The sequence below is a fragment of the Phyllobates terribilis genome, unplaced genomic scaffold (assembly GCF_046119375.1).
Source record: "Phyllobates terribilis strain yellow unplaced genomic scaffold, ASM4611937v1 Scaffold_5__5_contigs__length_657084704, whole genome shotgun sequence".
Taxonomy (NCBI): Eukaryota; Metazoa; Chordata; class Amphibia; order Anura; family Dendrobatidae; genus Phyllobates; species Phyllobates terribilis.
The window spans coordinates 293,418,889-293,437,644 of NW_027362765.1; the positions used below are offsets into that span (position 1 = coordinate 293,418,889).

General features: G+C 44.2%; 1 protein-coding gene across 2 annotated transcripts; it reads right to left on the reverse strand.

Annotated features, from left to right (window-relative positions):
* Window positions 1-2,556: 2,556 nt before the first annotated feature.
* Window positions 2,557-18,513, reverse strand: LOC141273014 (glutathione S-transferase P 1-like). 2 transcript variants are annotated; one of them, XM_073684311.1, is made up of 7 exons: window positions 18,379-18,513; window positions 16,532-16,567; window positions 13,373-13,485; window positions 9,156-9,243; window positions 8,913-9,016; window positions 3,273-3,380; window positions 2,557-2,896 (listed from the first exon to the last, which is right to left on the reverse strand). In XM_073684311.1, coding segments are annotated over exons 1-7 (633 nt in total). In that variant the 5' UTR covers window positions 18,380-18,513; the 3' UTR covers window positions 2,557-2,713. The 2 variants fall into 2 exon arrangements, with proteins under 2 accessions (XP_073540412.1, XP_073540413.1); XM_073684312.1 differs by lacking the exon at window positions 18,379-18,513 and adding an exon at window positions 18,229-18,348.
* Between the last annotated feature and the right edge of the window lie 243 nt (window positions 18,514-18,756).

Here is an 18,756-nt window from a genome sequence, read left to right on the forward strand (position 1 = left end):
ATATGGTGTTTTGCAAAAAGAGTTCCAGTGGCATTAGTAGAATGTTTTATAAAAATGTTTTATACCAGTAACGTTAAAAAGAGAAGAGTACCTCCCATAAAGGGATGAGTGAAAAGTTAATGTCTTATATATGAGTGCACTTTAAAAATTTGTATGTTTTAAATTGTCTTTGCTCTTTTCCAGCCCGAGGACGTGCTGTGATTTACCAGGGGGGAATGTAGCACCCCGAGGATTCGGCTGCTACAGGGGTATTGCACCTCGAACCAGAGGTGTGATATTCCACTCCCGGGTAAGGATGGAGTGTGGACCAGGGCTCAGTAGGCTGCATGCACCACACACACCCCATTTCCGAGGAACAGACCAACGGTGCTCCCACTAGACAGAGTGCAGGCACGACAGCTTCTGTTCCTGGCTGGAGTGGGGAGGGGGAGGAAAACCCAGTGGTGTAGGAGCAGATAGGGGTGGGTTTCTGGGCATAGGTAGGAGCCCATTGGTTGCTAGTCACCTGGGCTCACACATAGAAGGAGGTATATAAGGTGGGCACCATCTTAGATCAGGGTTCAGTTCAGAGAGGAGGAGAAGAAGAGAGGAGCTCAGCCAGAGAGGGCTGACAGGGAGCTGTGGCTCAGTCTGGGCCCAGCTCCAGAGGCAAGCCTGGAGTGGAGGCCTGAGACAGCAAGGTAGCCAGGAAGAGTGCAGATAAACGGGGAGGCCTACAACTCCACCTGGCCAGGGGAATTCCTGCTTGCTCGCAGACTGACCAGGCCCCTTATACCAGCCAGTACTCCCGGGAGGGTCTGCCTTGTACCATCAGTAAAGACCCTGAACTGCACCTCACATCTCTGTGATTCCTTTCCGCTCCTGCACCATTAGCACTGGGACCCTCACACCATCACTCCTATCATCTTCCACATTAGCTGCCCTGAGGCAATACTCCTCCCGTGGGGAGTTATCCCATACTCGGCTGCGCAACCAACATCAGCCTCAGCGGTCGGCAGCGCAGCGGCGGTCCCTACTGACCGCAATCCACGGGTGGCGTAGTCGGACACTTATTACAACATTTAGACTGCCACTGGTTTGACCACCTTGGGCACGGACCGGGTCACCGCCACGGAGAACTACAACCCCCAGCGATCCGGCTCCGGGTATTCCCCCTGCACAGCAGGCACAACACAGGCCCAGGGGGCGCGTCATATATATATATATATATATATATATACATATATATATATATATATATATATGTTGTGGAATACCTATACTAACTATAAACAAGCAAATCTCTCCCTAGCTCAGCAGCAGCTCTCCCTACTCTGCCTGTTTCCAGGGTAGACTGTGACGAGCATAGCGGCGCCAGAGCTTATATAGACCTGATGATGCTGTGAAGCCAGCCAATCACTGTAGTGCCCACAACCAACATGGCGACGGCATTACAGTGTGTGGCAGGCAATCCCTGCATGTTCATTGGCTCTCTAAAGAGCTCCAAACATTCAGGGAACTATTCCCCTGACGAAGCCGTACGTGATACGGCGATACGCGTGGGGTCTTGTCCTGTCCTCTGTCTGACGCCACACAGGCCTTTACTCAATAGCAGGTTATCTTTTGGTAACGATTCATTATTCTGATGGGACACTTATTATGTATTTCGTCACATTTATTGTTCTAATTATGTGGTCTCATAGTTACCTTTCCTTGTGAGAACCCTCTTATTATGGATGGTTCACAGGTTGTGACATGTTTTTCAGATTGATATTATCATCATGAAATGTGTTCATTTCTTTATAGTATATTGCTGCCTTGCATATGTAACATTTCTCATTCATTCTATATAACTTGTTGTTTACCCAGATTCATCAGGGAATCCTCTTAAATATGTGTTACCACACGATCTGGATTTAATATTCTGTTTATGTATTTATTATATTCATATGCTATTAGGGGGCTCATTTCATTGTCCAATTATTGTGTCACTTTTTGATAACTGCTATGTGCTGGACAGTTTGGCAGACCAATATATGGTCCTTCTTTTTAAATGTTTTTATCATGCTTTGTTTGGTCCAATAAACTTTTTTGTATTTTCTATATTGGAGGTTTGCTAGTCTATTATGTAGCGTCTTTTCTCCTATACTACATGAAACATTCAGGGAGGGGACCCAAGTTCCTGCCCGAGCAACCCGGAAATACTCGTTGAGCGCCGAGCTTGTCGTTCACAGTGATGCTCGGGCGAGTACTGAGCAGTGGCTAGCACGTTCGCTCATCACTACTGATAATGGTTCTGTGATGTATTCATGTACTTATGGTGCTTCTGGTGGTGCATTTATCTACTAATGGTGGTTCTGGTGCTGTATCCATGTACTGATGGTGGTTCTGGTGATGCATTTGTCTACTGATGGTGGTTCTGGTGCTGTATTCGTACACTGGTGATTGGGGGACATAATCAGCTTCATCTGTCTAGGGCATCAAAATACCTGGTCTCGGCCCTGGATAGATTTATGACTGCAAGATCAGTAAATCTGTCCCTGCACATGGCGGTCCTGAAAGTAACAAACAAGTAAGCAAAGTGAAAATATATACTTTATTTATTAAACAAAACCCAGAATAAAACAAATACATATATTTGGGTAATGAGGAGAACAGGATTTCAATAGATACACTGAGTGACTATTATTTAGGTACTATTGGTTGTAAACATTTACTCGCCACTTATGCTTTTCTACTTTTCAGGGATAATAGGTCGCTTGGCGCGACCTTCAGATTTCAAGTATTTGCTAAGTTTAGGGCGAGAAGTAATGCGCTCAATGAATGCATTAAGGAGGGTAAATGCTGAAAGGCATCCTGGGAATAAGGCAAGTTGACAGTGCAGAAGATCCAGGAGGTTGTAATCTGCATATGAGATCTGTGGGGATAAAAAGGACAAATCAGTAATTGATCAATAACTAATATAGGTTGAACAGTGAGACAGCCAGCCCTTGAGATTTCATTTAAAGAGCCATTATTTTTACAAAAAACTCTTGACATGTCATAGCCACCTCCATCTATCACTGCAATGAAGTGGCAAGCTGAAAACATTGACCCTTAGATCATGAAAGGCATATACAGTTGAAGAAATAGGCCCATTTTGACCCTTTTAACAGGGCCCAAAAGAGTCAAAAGTTGATAATTGGCGAGGATAAGTCACACTGATTGTTGGGATGGATTAGCATTCCAATCATGAAATCGGTTGTGTTTACAAAAATGCTTTATTTCTATTGTTTTATCCCAATTATAATTACCTTATCTCCAACCAAAAATTTGGTGCCATTAGCATTCTGGGAAAGAATCCTCTCAAATGCTGACAAATGATTGGGAAGTTCTTTTTCATACTTCTCTTTGCCTGTCTCCTGCAAAATAAAATTAGACTTAAGCAATGTACAGTTGTTCCAATATCAATCTGCTTGAAGATATACATAGGGGCAAATAAATAATTGTATGATAAAATATGTATTAAAGGGGTTCTCCAAAAATATGATAAAATGGCTCCTGTCACACAATTCAAACTGCAGCCCATCCTAGTCACGTGTCAGGACAGGTTGCAGTCTGAAGAAAAACAGCTTGAGACGTGTCTCAGCTGACAGAAGAGCAGTATCGTAAACACATATTTCAGTCAGCCATCGGGGCAGGGTTGTGACATGAGAAGAAATAAATCTTCTCACTGACTGAGGATTGTTTTTCTCCAACCTCAGACCTCCAGCTTCAGTCCTCCATGAGCAGTCAGTCGGCGAGAAGATTTATCTCTGCTTATGTCACAGTCCTGCTTCGGCAGCTCACTGTAGTATGTGTGTGTCCAATATTGTTCTTCTGTCATTTAAGATTCAGGTCTCGGGAGTTGTGTTTCTTTGCATTGCAACCTGTCTGGACATATGACTAGGACAAGTTGCAGTTTGAATTTTGTGATGGCGCCAGGAGACCTTACACATTGTCCATGGTGTCCTATCTGTGGGTATGTTATACAGCAAAAGGACTTGAACAGAATCATAGTTTAGTTTAGATTCAGTACTTTGCACATCATGCTGCATCATACTCCTCCCAGATTCAGTACTTTATTCAAAACCGAGCTCATTGTGGACATTGAGTCCACCGGATGGCCTTTTTTAATGTTTGCCAGCTATTGCTGTATCTACTCCACCCACACAGAGCCAACATTATAATAATGTAAATGCACACTATATTCTGCATATTTTCCCATAGAACTGCACATGTATTTTCTCACCTCTCCCTGCTCTATAATATGCTGTCTGCAGATAGATAAGTTTTAACATGGCAGGTTCCCTTTAATTCAATTACTTAATTTTTAGGTGACTTATACATTTTTATACTAGGTTATAATGTCTAGAATTGAGATTTGCATTGTTAGGATACATATTACAACCGGTTCAATGTAAAAGGTCACATTATATGTGATAGGAGTTCATGAACTGGACCCTTTTCATTCAAAGATTTGGTACCTCAGCTCAGCCCCAATCAATATACCGTATATTCCGGCGTATAAGACGACCTGGTGTATAAGACGACCCCCCTACTTTCCTGTTAAAATATAGAGTTTAGGATATATTCACCGTATAAGACTACCCCTTTTCCAACGCATACCAAACACCGGTAAAAATTAAAAAAAAACAGATTTGAATTTAACATGGTCCTTTTTTAATTTAAATTCTTATGACATGCAGGTATATAGCAGGAAAACTGTCACTCATAAACATCTTAAAATAGGGGGGACCCCACGTCATTTTTTGGGGGGGTCCCCCATTCTAATAGCTAGTAAAGGCTAGGTATTCAGCTGGGGGCTGATATTAGTAGCCTGGGAAGCTCCGTGGGTATTACCCCCTTCCCAGACTTCAAACATCTGCCCCAGCCGTCTGCTTAACCTCCGCTAGAGACTATAATGATGGTGGATCCCACGCCAATTTTCTTTTTAAAAAATCCTTTATTTTAACACTAAATGACAATTGAGGGGTTAATAAAGATGCAGTCCCTAAATTATTATTAATTTTGTAATTAATTTTTCCCAAAAATGTTGACGTGGGCTTCGTCATATTTTTGTGTCCAGCCAGGTACAGCAGGCAGGAACGGGCTGCCCCCAACCACCAGCTGCCTATTTGTACCTGGCCGGACACAACAATATAGGGAAGCCCTTTTTTTTTAAATTATTTCATGAAATAATTAAAAAAAAAAAGACGTGGGGCTTCGCCATATTTTTGTGTCCAGCCAGGTACAACTAGGCAGCTGGGGGCTGGAATCTGCAGCGCAGGGAGGCCCAAGCTTTCTGCCCCCCCCCCCGCTGCAAATTGCAGTCCGCAGCCGCCCCGGAAAATGGCGCGTTCATAGAAGCGCCATCTTCTGGCGCTGTACCCAACTCATCCAGGGCCCTGGTGCGGTGGCTTACTGGGTAATAAAGGGGTTAAGGCCAGCTTGGCATTATCAGCTGGCCCTAAGCCCGAAATTCATGGGGTCACGCCAATATTAGACATGACCGCCATGAATTTCTAGTAAAGTAATTAAAAAAACCACAAACACCCAGAATAAAGTCCTTTAATTGAAATAAAGACACAATCCTTTATTGTTCTAAATTAAACCATACTTACCGTCACGCCCATTCCAGCTGAAGCCAACGATCTCCTGCAATAAAAGTAAAATAATAAAGCAACCTCATCCTTACCTTTCCATGGTTCCCAGGACCGGTCCAGCTCTGCTACATTCACATGACAGGCTGCACCGCAGCAGAACGCTGCCGTTCAGCTTGCCATGCGGCAGACACTGAGAAGCGCAGGCATGCTTGTGCTCCTCAGTGTCTGACTGTGACGGCATCCAGATGAGCCGAGATCATGTCCAATGAACTCGGCTCACCTCATGCACGTCACTGACAGCGTGGGAAAATTCTCCTGCTCCCCGCATGCGCAGTAGAAGTTTCCCACGCTGTCAGTGACGGACGTCCAGGAGGTGAGCTGAGTTCATTGTCGGCTCATCTGGATGCCGTCACAGCGAGACACTGAGGAGCGCAAGCATGCCTGCGCTTCTCAGTGTCTGCGGGATGACAGGCTGGATGGCAGCGTTCTGCTGCGGTCCAGCCTGTCATCTCGATGTAGCAGAGCTGGAGCTGTCCTGGGAACCATGGAAAGGTAAGGATGAGGTTGCTTTATTATTTTACTTTTATTGCAGGAGATCGTTGGCTTCAGCTGGAATGGGCGTGATGGTAAGTATGGTTTAATTTAGAACAATAAAGAATTGTGTGTTTATTTCAATTAAAGGACTTTATTCTGGGTGTTTGTGTTTTTTTTAACTTTTACTATGGGGTTAGTAATGGGGGTGTCTTATAGACGCCTCTCCATTACTAACCTGGGCTTGATGTCAGCTGGCATTATAAGCTGACATCAACCCCAGCCCTATTACCCCACTGCCACCGCACCAGGGCAGCGTGGAAGAGCGAGGCTAAGTGCCAGAATTGGCGCATCCTATGAATGCGCCATTTCTGGGGCGGCTGACGGCTGGTGTTTCTAGCCTGGGAGGGGGCCAATATTCATGGCTCCCTTCCTGGGCTATTAATATCAGCCCCCAGCTGTCTGCCTAGCCTTTGCTAGCTATTAAATTAGGGGGGACCCCACGTCATTTTTTTTGGGGGGTCCCCCATTTTAATAGCTAGTAAAGGCTATGTATTCAGCTGGGGGCTGATATTAGTAGCCTGGGAAGCTCCGTGGGTATTACCCCCTTCCCAGGCTTCAAACATCTGCCCCAGCTGTCTGCTTAACCTCCGCTAGAGACTAAAATTAAGGGGAACCCCACGCCAATTTTTTTTTAAATAAATCCGTTATTTTAACACTAGATGACAAGTACAGTAACCAACACTATCACTATACTTCATATATATGTGACTGACATGTTTCTATCTATCTAATCTATGTGTGATGCTCTATCTTTCTGTTCTAAATTGTCGGGTACAGATGCTGAATTGCCGGCCGGCTTTTTTAAAGAGACGGTGCATGAAAACACTATTATTTGTTTTAATAAATCCTTTACACTAAATGACAAGTACAGTAAGCAATACTGTCACTGTACTTCATATATATGTGACTGACATGTTTCTATCTATCTAATCTATGTGTGAAGTTCTATTCTTTCTATTCTAAATTGTCGGGTGCCGGCTTATGCCGCTGCTGAATTGCCGGCTTTTCATATATTGTCACAGAAGCGATGCGAACTTCCCTGCTCCGGACACAGCGCAGCGCTTCTGTGACAAGTGAAAGCTGTCGGCACAGAAGCCCTGCGCTGTGTCCGGAGCTGGGAATACGCAGCGATGTGTCAGTTTCAGCACAGAAGCGCTGACTGTCTGGACCTACCGCCGCCGTATTTTAACTCCCTCCACCTTATATTAACTCCGACATGGCAGGGATACGGCCACGGCAGCTTATTAACACCCCCAGAGTATCCCCGCATGTCAATTTCTGAAAGTTCAAAAGCATTACCGGCGTATAAGACGACCCCAGACTAGACAGAAGATTTTTCAGTCTTCAAAAGTCGTCTTATACGCCGGAATATACGGTACATTAAATAGCCGACCTGTAATACAAGCCTCAACAAAAAGAGAATCCTTTTTTTCTGGAAGAAAACCCCCAATCCTTTCCATGACATGCCACAGTTGTTACTAGCTCTGATTGTGACAGTTTAACCCTTTAGATGCCATTCACAATAGAGACACTAGCATCTAAGTGGTCAGACAAAGGGGGCCCTGTGTCACCTTATTGCCTTCCCTGTTGGAAATGTTTTCTTGCATGTGTAAAATATTAAGATTTGAGAGTCCTCAGTGATTGATACCTTTTAATGGCTAACTGAAAAGATGGTAACAAATTGCAAGCTTTCGAGACTACTAGGGTCTCTTCATCAGGCATAGAAGAGATGAAGAGACCTGAGTAGTCTGGAAAGCTTGCAATTTGTTACCATCTTTTCAGTTAGCCATTAAAAGGTATCAACCACTGAGGACTCTCAAATCTTAATATTTTTCTATCTACTGGCTAAGACGGTACAAAGATATATATTTTTCTTGCATATGTGTGTTTTTTATTTTTTAAAAACAGTAAACCTATACAAAAATTGGTATCTCTGCACTGCTACCGACCCACAGAATAATTTTAACTTATAATTTTTACTGCACTGTAAACTGCATAAAAAGTAAACCTAATCTTTAGTGGCAGAATTGCATACAGTATTTTCTTCATTCCACAAATATTTGTTTCCCATTTCCAGTAATTTATTACCTATTTGATGAAAAAAGGAAAAAAGTTATATATTTTGAAAATCAAGAAAAAAATTAATGCAAAAAAAATGAAAAATGGCTGCAGCGGAAAGGGGTTTCCTACTTCTCGGGCAACCCTTTCTCAATCACTATATTTCTCCCATGTAACATAATAACAGTTATACTCACGCCCGTTGCCAATGCTATTCCAGCGATACCGACGCCTGTTCTTCTGGGGCTCACGTGAGCCCTTCAGCCAATCAGCAACCCCTTCACTTTCACCTCCTTTGCACAAAACTAACATCCGGAGGAAGTCAGAGAGCAGCATCAGCAGCTCTTACTTCTTTTGGGTGTCCATTTCGTCAGAAGGAAGTGACAGTAAAGTGTTAATGATTGGCTGCAAGGCTCATGGGAGCCCCAGAAGAACAGGTGTCGCCATCATTGGAACAGCAACAGAGATATTATTTTATATGGGAGAAATACAGTGATTGAGAAAAGGTTGTCCAAGTAGTGGGCAATCCCTTCCCGTCGCAGCCATTTTTCATTAATTTTGCATTATTTTTTTTCTTGATCTCCAAAATACATAACCCCTTTAAGGACAACCCCTTTAAGTAGAATTAGAATGTTCAGATTTTTTTTCTATACATACAAATTCAAGGAGGACCAGGCGGATGTACTTCGATCTCAGATCATCAACACCATCATTCACCATGTCAATGAGGGCGGTCTCCTGGTTACTTCCACCAGAAATCCCTGAGAGGATAACAGATGTAATATTGTAATCACCATAATTTTTTTTCATTGATGAAAAAATTTACTTTTTATTCTTTAACAGGATTTAAAAACTAGAGAATGTAAAAGTAACATCATTTAGAGAAGCACAAAAATGTACCAAATTTGCGTCCAAGGTATCTCAGAATGGTATTGCTCTGATACAAGACAAAATTTCCATCCTTAAACTGGGGCAGCTGACCAAAAGCCTGCAATAGATCAAAAGATTAATACCGAGGATAGCGTACAGAATGATTATCCTTCTGAATTATAAATTTGTTATGTTTATGCTTACTGAATAATGTATTATTTTTTAGTTCAATGTATGAACAGTATGCAGTAATCTTCTTTGCACCCTCTTGCTAAAGGCATTATATTAGACTTCATTTTTCTCTCTCTGGGGTGATGCACTTATCGGTAAGTATAGGCTAACTACCTACCTGTGCTGCTGTGCAACGATCTCTCCCATGTCAGAGTAGTCATGGACTGCTCCTTGTGTTGATTTTTACACTTCCTGTGACGTCATGTGGACAGAGCAGTTCCTTCTCTTCCACTCTGCTTTGTTGACAGGGTGTCTTGTTGACTGACATCTGGCTCAGTATAACACAGCGGAGAGCCGGATGTCAATCAACATGAGGTCAGAAGTGACATTCCGTCAACAGAGCTGAGCGGAAGTGAAGGAACTGTTCTGTCAACGTGACCTCATGGGAAGCAGGAAGAATTGCCGGCAGGAGTGATCTGTGACTGCTATGATCTCAAGAACAGAACAGGTAGATAGTTAGCAACTACCTACCAATAAGTACCTAGCCCCATAGAAGAAAAAAGTATTGTGTCCGATAACCCCTTTACTTCAAGATAAATGAGACTGAATGTGACTTAGTTAATGGCCAGCCTTTTTTCAATGATATCTCTCTTCATTTTAGCAGCCATAACTTTTAACTTTTTTTTAATTGACCTGGCTCTTTGAGGCTTTTTATGCAGAGAAATTATATTTTTTACATATAAGTTACTGTGCAATTTACACATCTGTTTTGCAGCACAGTAATTCTCATAACAATTTTGTCAATTTCTTCATTTTTTTTTATTCCTTTAAGGGATAACTATTTTAAAACTTCTTTTATCATTATGGCATATCCATGTGAACTAATACACTATATCAGTTTCATTAGGAGAAAGGTTGCTGTTTGGGCAACACTTCCTATGCCCTAATAGCAGTCTTACTAAGCACACCATCCTAGGGTTCTTAATAGGTGTCTATGGCTGATTGCACAGAGGTTGTCCAGTGTCTGATTGGGTCACCATGTTTCTCCGTGAGCCGATCTTAAAGGCGCAATTACAGTGCAAGATAATTCTGAATGAGCACTGTTAAAAACCCTCGTTTGACGATTATCTTGCGGTGTAAACAGTCGTTGGCGGTTGTTTTGTGTCGATGGTTGGTCCATGTAAACAGACCTTAAGGCTGTGTGCCCACTATGCGTTTTTTAAGCGTTTCCGCCTCGGCAATTCCGCTGCAGAAATGCTTAAAAAATGCTTGGTAGAAGGTCTGCCATGTTCCCCAATGATAATCCGCATGTGCTGTGCACATGCTGCGGAAATTTCCGCTGTGGATCATCATTGCGGAAAAATCCGCAGCACTACCAATTATTTTGCGGAAGTGCGGCGTCTTCGCCGCCATTGACTTGTATTGGAACGCATGGATTAAGCATCACTGGATCTGTACATGCGGATTCCATGCGTTTCAATGTGTAGATGGTACCCGGGTTTGGAGAAAAGGAGACTCTCCTCCGGACCCAGGTACCATAGAACCTGTGAAAAAAGAATAAAATAAAAAATATACATTATACTTACCTTCTGATGGCCCCCGGTGTCTTTAGTGATGCGTCTTGGCTCCCCGGCAGCTCGCAATGGTCTGAAAAGGACCTGCCATGACGTCATTTAGTCATGTGACGGGTCACGCGACCGCTAACGTCGGCAGGTCCTTTAGCCTACCGTGAGCTGCCAGCAGCCAAGACACCGGGGTCCATCAGAAGGTAATTTTTTACTATCCTTTTGGTCACACTATATAAATCCATGCCGGTTGCATGGATTTATATAGTGTGACTAAGTTGTCAAGCACTTTCCAAGTTATGCTAAAATCGCTTGGAAAGAGCTTGTCAACCCGTATGCGAAATCGCATGTGAAGAACGCTTCACATCCGCATGTCCCTGGCAGGAAAAACGCATGTACAATCCGCATGTACAAACTGCATGTACAATCCGCATGTACAATCCGCATGTACAATCCGCATGTACAATCCGCATGCGTTTTTTCTGCCAGGGAGATGCAGAAACGCTCAGGAAAAATCCGGAGCATTTCTGCATCGTGGGCACATAGCCTAAAGGGGTTTTCCCACGAACAAAAGTGCATTTTAATCAATTGTCTGTGTCTGACCGTATACAGAACATACCACATCTTCTGGACAGGGGAGGAAGCAAAAGAGTATACAGACATTACAACACGGGATCACAGCTGATTCATTTTGTGAGGCAAAACATTTTGCTGTCTGTTTTTAAGCAATATTTTTCCTGAAAGAAATAATCATTTGTGATCCTGTCTGTATCCTGTCTTTTGTTTCCTCTCCTGCCCAGGAGCTGTGGTATGATCAGACCATGTTCCTGCATGATCAGACACGGCCATTACACAGCACACAGCAGGGGCACATTTATAAGATTATCTCAACACAGGAACATTTTATTTAATCACATCCAATTGTGGAACTTATTATTATTCCAAGATCTATTGATTAAAAACAACTTTCGTTCATAGGAAAACCCCTTTAACCCCTTCGCAACCCTGGGATTTTCCGTTTTTGCATTTTCGTTTTTTGCTTTCCTTGTTCCCAGAGCCATAGCGTTTTTATTTTTTAGTCAATATGGCCATGTGAGGGCTTATTTTTTGCGGGACGAATTGTACTTTTGAACGCCATTACTAGTTTTACCATATCGTGTACGGGAAAACGGGAAAAAAATATCAAGAGCGGTGAAATTGCAAAAAAGTGCAATACCACAGATGGGTTTTTTTTATTTTTTTTACCACGGTCACTGAATGCTAAAACTGACCTGTCATTATTATTCTCCAGGTCATTACGAGTTCGTAGACACCAAACATGTATAGGTTCTTTTTTATTTAAGTGGTAAAAAAAAATTCCAAAGTTTGAAAGAAAAAAAAAATGGAGCCATTTTCCAAGACCCGTAGTGTCTCCATTTTTTGTGATCTGGAGCTGGGTGAGGGCTTATTTTTTGCGCACCGAGCTGAAGTTTTTATTTATACTATTTTGGGGTAGATCTGATGTTTTGATCGCTCGTTATTGCATTTTATTGCAATGTTGCGGCAACCAAAAAAAGTAATTCTGGCGTTTAGAATTTTTTTCTCGTTACGCCGTTTACCGATCGGATTAATTCTTTTTTTATATTGATAGATCGGGCAATTCTGAACGCGGCGATACCAAATATGTGTATGTGGGTCTTTTTTATTATTATTTTATTTTGAATGGGGCGAAAGGGGGGTGATTTAAACTTTTATATATTTTTTATTTTTTTAATATTTTTAAAAACATTTTTTTTACACTTTTTGCTTGCTTCTATAGTCTCCATAGGAGACTAGAAGCAGCACTTGTCTAATCGCCTCTGCTACATAGAGGTGATCGGCAGATCACCTCTATGTAGCAGAAATGGTCCTGTGCTATGAGCACCGACCACTAGGTGGTGCTCATAGCGATCAGCTCATGACAACCACTGGAGTCGACTGCAGACCCAGAGTTGTCAATGCATCGGTGACCCGTGATCACGTGACGGGGTCACCGATGGGCGTGGTAAGTGACGCGCTTCCAGCGCGGCGATGTTAAATGCCGCTCTCAGAGATTGACAGCGGCATTTAACATGTTAACAGCCGCGGGTGGATCGCGATTCCACCCGCAGCTGTTGCTGGCACATGTCAGCTGTAATAATCAGCAGACATGTGCCCGGTTCAGTGTGGGCACAGCGCCGGAGCCCGCGCTGAACAGGGGGTTACAGCCTGGTGCGTACTAATACGCCACAGGCTGTAAAGGGGTTGCTGTAGAGATCAGGGGCGGATAAGGGAGCCCATTTTAACCTCCAAAGCTTTTGGAAATGTGCATTATAATATTGGACTGCAAAGGGCCCATTCATTGTTCTTCACAGGGGCCCTCTTCTGTCAATGTCCACCAGTGGTAGAGATGTAGATGAAAGAGTTAAATGATGTAGTATCAAGATAGGTGATAAGTTGCTGCTTTCCAGGGGCCCCCAGTCCTCTGAGAGGATAATCATAAAAGCAACTCACCGACTGTTTCTTAATTTCACATTTTCCTGCAAGCCAGTCTGCTAATTTCACCTCCTCTTCTTTCCATGAAGCCCCTTGATCACCAAGGAGCAGACGTATGGGCTCAGCTCTACCTGTAAGTAAATAGTTTACTTGTGTCAATAAAGGAAAGAACAATACAGGACTATAAAAAAATGCAATGATAGTGAATGGACATGTGCAGTAGGGTTTCCCATTCAATCTTATAATGATCAAGCCATTTTATAAGCCATGGTTTAGATATTTGAGGCACTTCTTATATGTTTATTATGTAAAAACTACATATTTGCTTCCATTGTATCAGTAAACAAGAGTTATTAAATGAACTGTGTAATTGTAAGGATTGAAGACAGCTGGTAGAATGACAATAGCTATGCACCATGCAAAGGTAGCAGTTGCACATGAGCTCTTTTACTATATAATGCACACAAGTATCAAAGCTGGTAGGCAGGGAGTCTTGTTATATAGTTACCTAAAAAGTTCCAGTGACCTTTCTAATGTAGGTCACACATAGGCTAGAGCAGTGGTCCCCAACCTTTTTTGCACCAGGGACCGGCTTGAAGCAAGATCATTTTTCCATGGCCCAGCAAGGAGGGGGTGGGGTGGGCGGGGCTTTGGTCATATGGGGGTGGGGTAATGGAGGGATTTGGAGTTTAGTGCATACTTATCATATAGTGTAGACCAGGTCCCCGCCAGGAGCCCCACATAATGTGCTGTGCCAGGAGCCGCATCACTGAGGCCCCATCACGCCCTGCAGCAGGACAGGGCAGCTGTCCTGACAGCTGCTGTTCAGCTGCATTTACTTCATCCCAGGGGCGGACACAGACTGTAGTGGGCCCCTGTGCAAGAAATTTTTGGGGGCCCCCCCCGCCCTTCATAAGGCAACAAAGTTATGTAAACATAACCCCCCATGTGCATCTCTCACCCCCTCATGTGCAGCTCACCCCCGTGCATCTCTCATCCCCCTCCGTGCATCTCTCATCCCCCTCCGTGCATCTCTCATCCCCCCCTGTGCATCTCTCATCCACCCCCCGTGCATCTCTCATCCACCCCCCGTGCATCTCTCATCCCCTCCGTGCATCTCTCATCCACCCCCCGTGCATCTCTCACCCCCCCGTGCATCTCTCACCCCCCCGTGCATCTCTCACCCCCCCGTGCATCTCTCATCCACCCCCCGTGCATCTCTCATCCACCCCCCGTGCATCTCTCATCCCCCTCCGTGCATCTCTCACCCCCCCGTGCATCTCTCATCCCCCCCGTGCATCTCTCATCCCCCTCCGTGCATCTCTCATCCACCCCCCGTGCATCTCTCATCCCCTCCGTGCATCTCTCACCCCCCCGTGCATCTCTCACCCCCCCCGTGCATCTCTCATCCCCCTCCGTGCATCTCTCATCCACCCCCCGTGCATCTCTCACCCCCCCGTGCATCTCTCACCCCCCCGTGCATCTCTCACCCCCCCGTGCATCTCTCATCCACCCCCCGTGCATCTCTCATCCACCCCCCGTGCATCTCTCATCCCCCTCCGTGCATCTCTCACCCCCCCGTGCATCTCTCATCCCCCCCGTGCATCTCTCATCCCCCTCCGTGCATCTCTCATCCACCCCCCGTGCATCTCTCATCCCCTCCGTGCATCTCTCATCCCCCCCGTGCATCTCTCACCCCCCCGTGCATCTCTCATCCACCCCCCGTGCATCTCTCATCCCCCCCGTGCATCTCTCACCCCCCCGTGCATCTCTCATCCACCCCCCGTGCATCTCTCATCCACCCTCCGTGCATCTCTCACCCCCCCGTGCATCTCTCATCCACCCCCCGTGCATCTCTCATCCCCCCCGTGCATCTCTCACCCCCCCGTGCATCTCTCACCCCCCCGTGCATCTCTCATCTCTCCCCTCCCTCCCATGTGCATCTCTCATCTCTCCCCTCCCTCCCATGTGCATCTCTCATCTCTCCCCTCCCCCCATGTGCATCTCTCATCTCTCCCCTCCCCCCCATGTGGATCTCTCATCTCTCCCCTCCCCCATGTGCATCTCTCATCTCTCCCCTCCCCCCCATGTGGATCTCTCATCTCTCCCCTCCCCCATGTGCATCTCTCATCTCTCCCCTCCCCCCATGTGGATCTCTCATCTCTCCCCTCCCCCATGTGCATCTCTCATCTCTCCCCTCCCCCCATGTGCATCTCCAATTCCCCCCACTCCTAGTTAATTGTATTTAAAAAAAAATAAAACTTGTTATACTTACCCCCATGCGATCCCTGCAGAATCCTGGCGCTCTTCCAAATCGCTGACACCAGGTTCTCCTGACTTCCGGCCATGTGACGGCGCCGTCACATGACCGGAAGTCAGGGGAATCATGAAGGTGCTGCCGCAGCAGCGCAGCGCTAAGATGTCCCGGACCTGGCGCTTAGCATGCGGCCGGGGGCCCCATGAGGAGAGAGACGCACAAGAGGGGGGCTCCGAGGGGGCTCCTACCGGCCGGGCCCCATACTGGAGTCAGGGCAGTCATGCCTTGATGGCGGCCCTGCTGGAGGCTGGAGGGGCCCCCTCTCCCCGCGGACCGGCTGAAAAACCCCAACGGCCCGGTCCTGGTCCGCGGACCGGCGGTTGGGGACCTCTGGGCTAGAGCATGCAAAACTAGCTAATGTAGGGGGATAATATAAGAAAATCTAGATTGCAAGCAATGATTAATTGGAATGGCATGAGACAAGCTCATCATTAAAGGGGTATTCCCATCTCCAAGATCCTATCCCAATAAGTAGTAGGTGTAATAATAATAATATTAGCATAGACCTTCAATTAGAAATGTAGGATAGTTCTTCTTACTCACTATATCGCTTACCTCATGTGCAGGATATTGCAGTAGCTTAGGTATCTTTGGGTATGACCACAAGCGACTAACTGTCACTATATGAGTGGTTGTAACCATGGATACCTAAGCTACTGCAATGCCCTGCACATGTTGTAACCGACATAGTGAAACAGAAGAACTATACTACATTTCTAATTGGAAGTATATGCTATTATTATTATTATTTAGTAGTAGTAGTAGTAGTAGTAGTAGTAAAAACCTACTACATATTGGGATAAGATCTTGGAGATGGGAATACCCCTTTAAATATGGTATAACATGGATCATTTACTTACCCCTCATTGGGAAATAGGTTAGAACATATCCAGTCACTAAAAAAGAGGAAAAGTAAAATGTTAACACCCACTGAAATACAGTACAAATAACATAGAGGCAAAGCGTGCAACTACTTTGATGACCCTGGAAGAGGGAGGCCCAGGTTGACTGTATCCTCAATTTCATTGACTGCTGAGATCTATGCTGTACAGGTTTTACAAACAGACAATTGGGGAATACAGAAAAGAAGCCAAATCCCTTCATTATTTGGGAGGCTCCCATAAAAACAGGACACCTCCCAGACTTTCATAAATGTAGGAAATCTTTCAGGCACCAGAAAAACCTTGAAGAAAGCAGTGCTTTCAGAAGGTGACTTTTGCATGACACAGAGATTATCTGTTATTGGACAGAGCAAAAGTGTCCAAGCCACATTCCGGCACAGAACAGCAGTGGAATAAAGTGGAGAGAACGTGGACTAAGTAAGAGCCGTGGCTATGGTGAAAATTTTTAGGAACGTGCTTTTCGTGCTGCCGTTAGAATCCACCCAGAAATTAAGTTCTCCATAAAAATTGGTGAAATTTACCCAGGAGTGTAGGAAAGGTGATAAACAAGTTGTAAGTCGTCTCTCCCAGGATCATTTTAGAAGAGAAGACTGCTAAAAGTACCACAACAGAACCCAATAATCTCTGTATAAAATTCAGCACAAGGACCCATTCATAGTATCGGATTCATGCATCCATCTTCCCTTAGGCTATGTGCCCACGATGCAGAAAATTTCCGCAGCATTTCTGCATGTTCTTGGCAGTAAAAATGCTTGCGGATTTTACACATGTTTTTTAAGCGTTTTGCGCGTTTTTACATGCGGATTTGACTTGCATTTTTCAAATGCATTGTGACCTCAAATCCGCATGCAGAAACGCACAAATAATGGACATGCTGCGGATTTTTCCGCAAGGAAAATCCGCTGCGGAAAATTCCGCAGCATGTGCACAGAACATGCGGACTTTCATTGGGGATCATGGAGCACGGATTACCAAGCGTTTTTCAAGCATTTACGCTGCGGAAATTCCGCAGCAAAAACACTTGAAAAATGCATAGTGGGCACGCAGCCTTAGGAATTGGAGCACCAATATTCTTAGCATTTAGCTACACAATGCACATTTCATAGCATTCTGCAAACGTCCTGAATTACTTATTGTTAAAAAAAAGAGAGAAAACAGTTCTATGTAAATGGGACTTTGTAACACCAAGCACAACTCTTGGACAAGAAAGGCTGGAAGGTTGTATGTGATAATATTAGGAAACAGGAGGGGGAGTTATGGAGATGCAACGCTGAATTTAAACAGGGTGAAGATAGTCTAAGGAAGGGTGCCACAGCCATATGAAGAAAACGAAAAGGAGAAAATCGGCACTCCAACAAGTAAAATCTGAAAAAACTTTGTTGGATCATTTAAAAAAAGGGGAAAAATGTAATGACATAATGGAGTTACATGACATGAAATAAGAAATGAATTAAACATGCAAATTCTTGCACACCTTTTGCATATTTAATTGATTTCTTATTTCATGTGACTCCATTATGCTTGTATATATATGACTCCATTGTCCTTTTCTCATCTGCTATGACTAAGGGCACAACCCTAGTGCCAGAAACGCATAAGAATTTTAAATTTTCCCCTTTTTTTAAATGATACAATAAAGTTTTTTCATATTTTACCTGTTGGAGTGCCGATTTTCTCCTTTTCGTTTTCTTGCTGTGATAATGTTACTCAGTTTTTCCACATGATATGCTTATCATAGTAAGCTACAGGAAATCAAGAAGAATATTAAATGTAAGCAATCACACCATTAGAAGATGAAACCTTACTTGTTTGTCTGTTGATTCGGGTAGTGTCACCTCCAAAAGCTGGTGTGCAGTATCTAGTAATGTAGTAATCTAATCTACTAATGTAAGCTACTAACTACTGGTTTTTATATAAATTAGTTTGTGCTGAGTCACAATGAAATCTCCACAACATTTGCCAAGAGGAGGAGATGCAATCCACAAAGTACATAAACCAGGAGGAGGAGATGCAATCCACAAAGTACATAAACCAGGAGGAGGGGATGAATCCACAAAGTACATAAACCAGGAGGAAAGGAGGGATAAGATGGGCAGTATGGAAACTTTTTCTAGGTAGTACACCAGGTATGTTCTGAAATTTGAGATGTTGTAGAAGGTGTATTTTGGACTTTTTTATGACTG

Excerpts from the sequence above, each read along its gene's own strand:
- LOC141273014 (XM_073684311.1), bottom strand. Across the intron at positions 3,381-8,912 it reads GCCTGGTCCTCCTTGAATTT|GAGACAGGCAAAGAGAAGTA; the intron begins GTATGTATAGAA and ends TTTATTTTGCAG. Across the intron at positions 2,897-3,272 it reads AATTTTTGGTTGGAGATAAG|ATCTCATATGCAGATTACAA; the intron begins GTAATTATAATT and ends TTATCCCCACAG.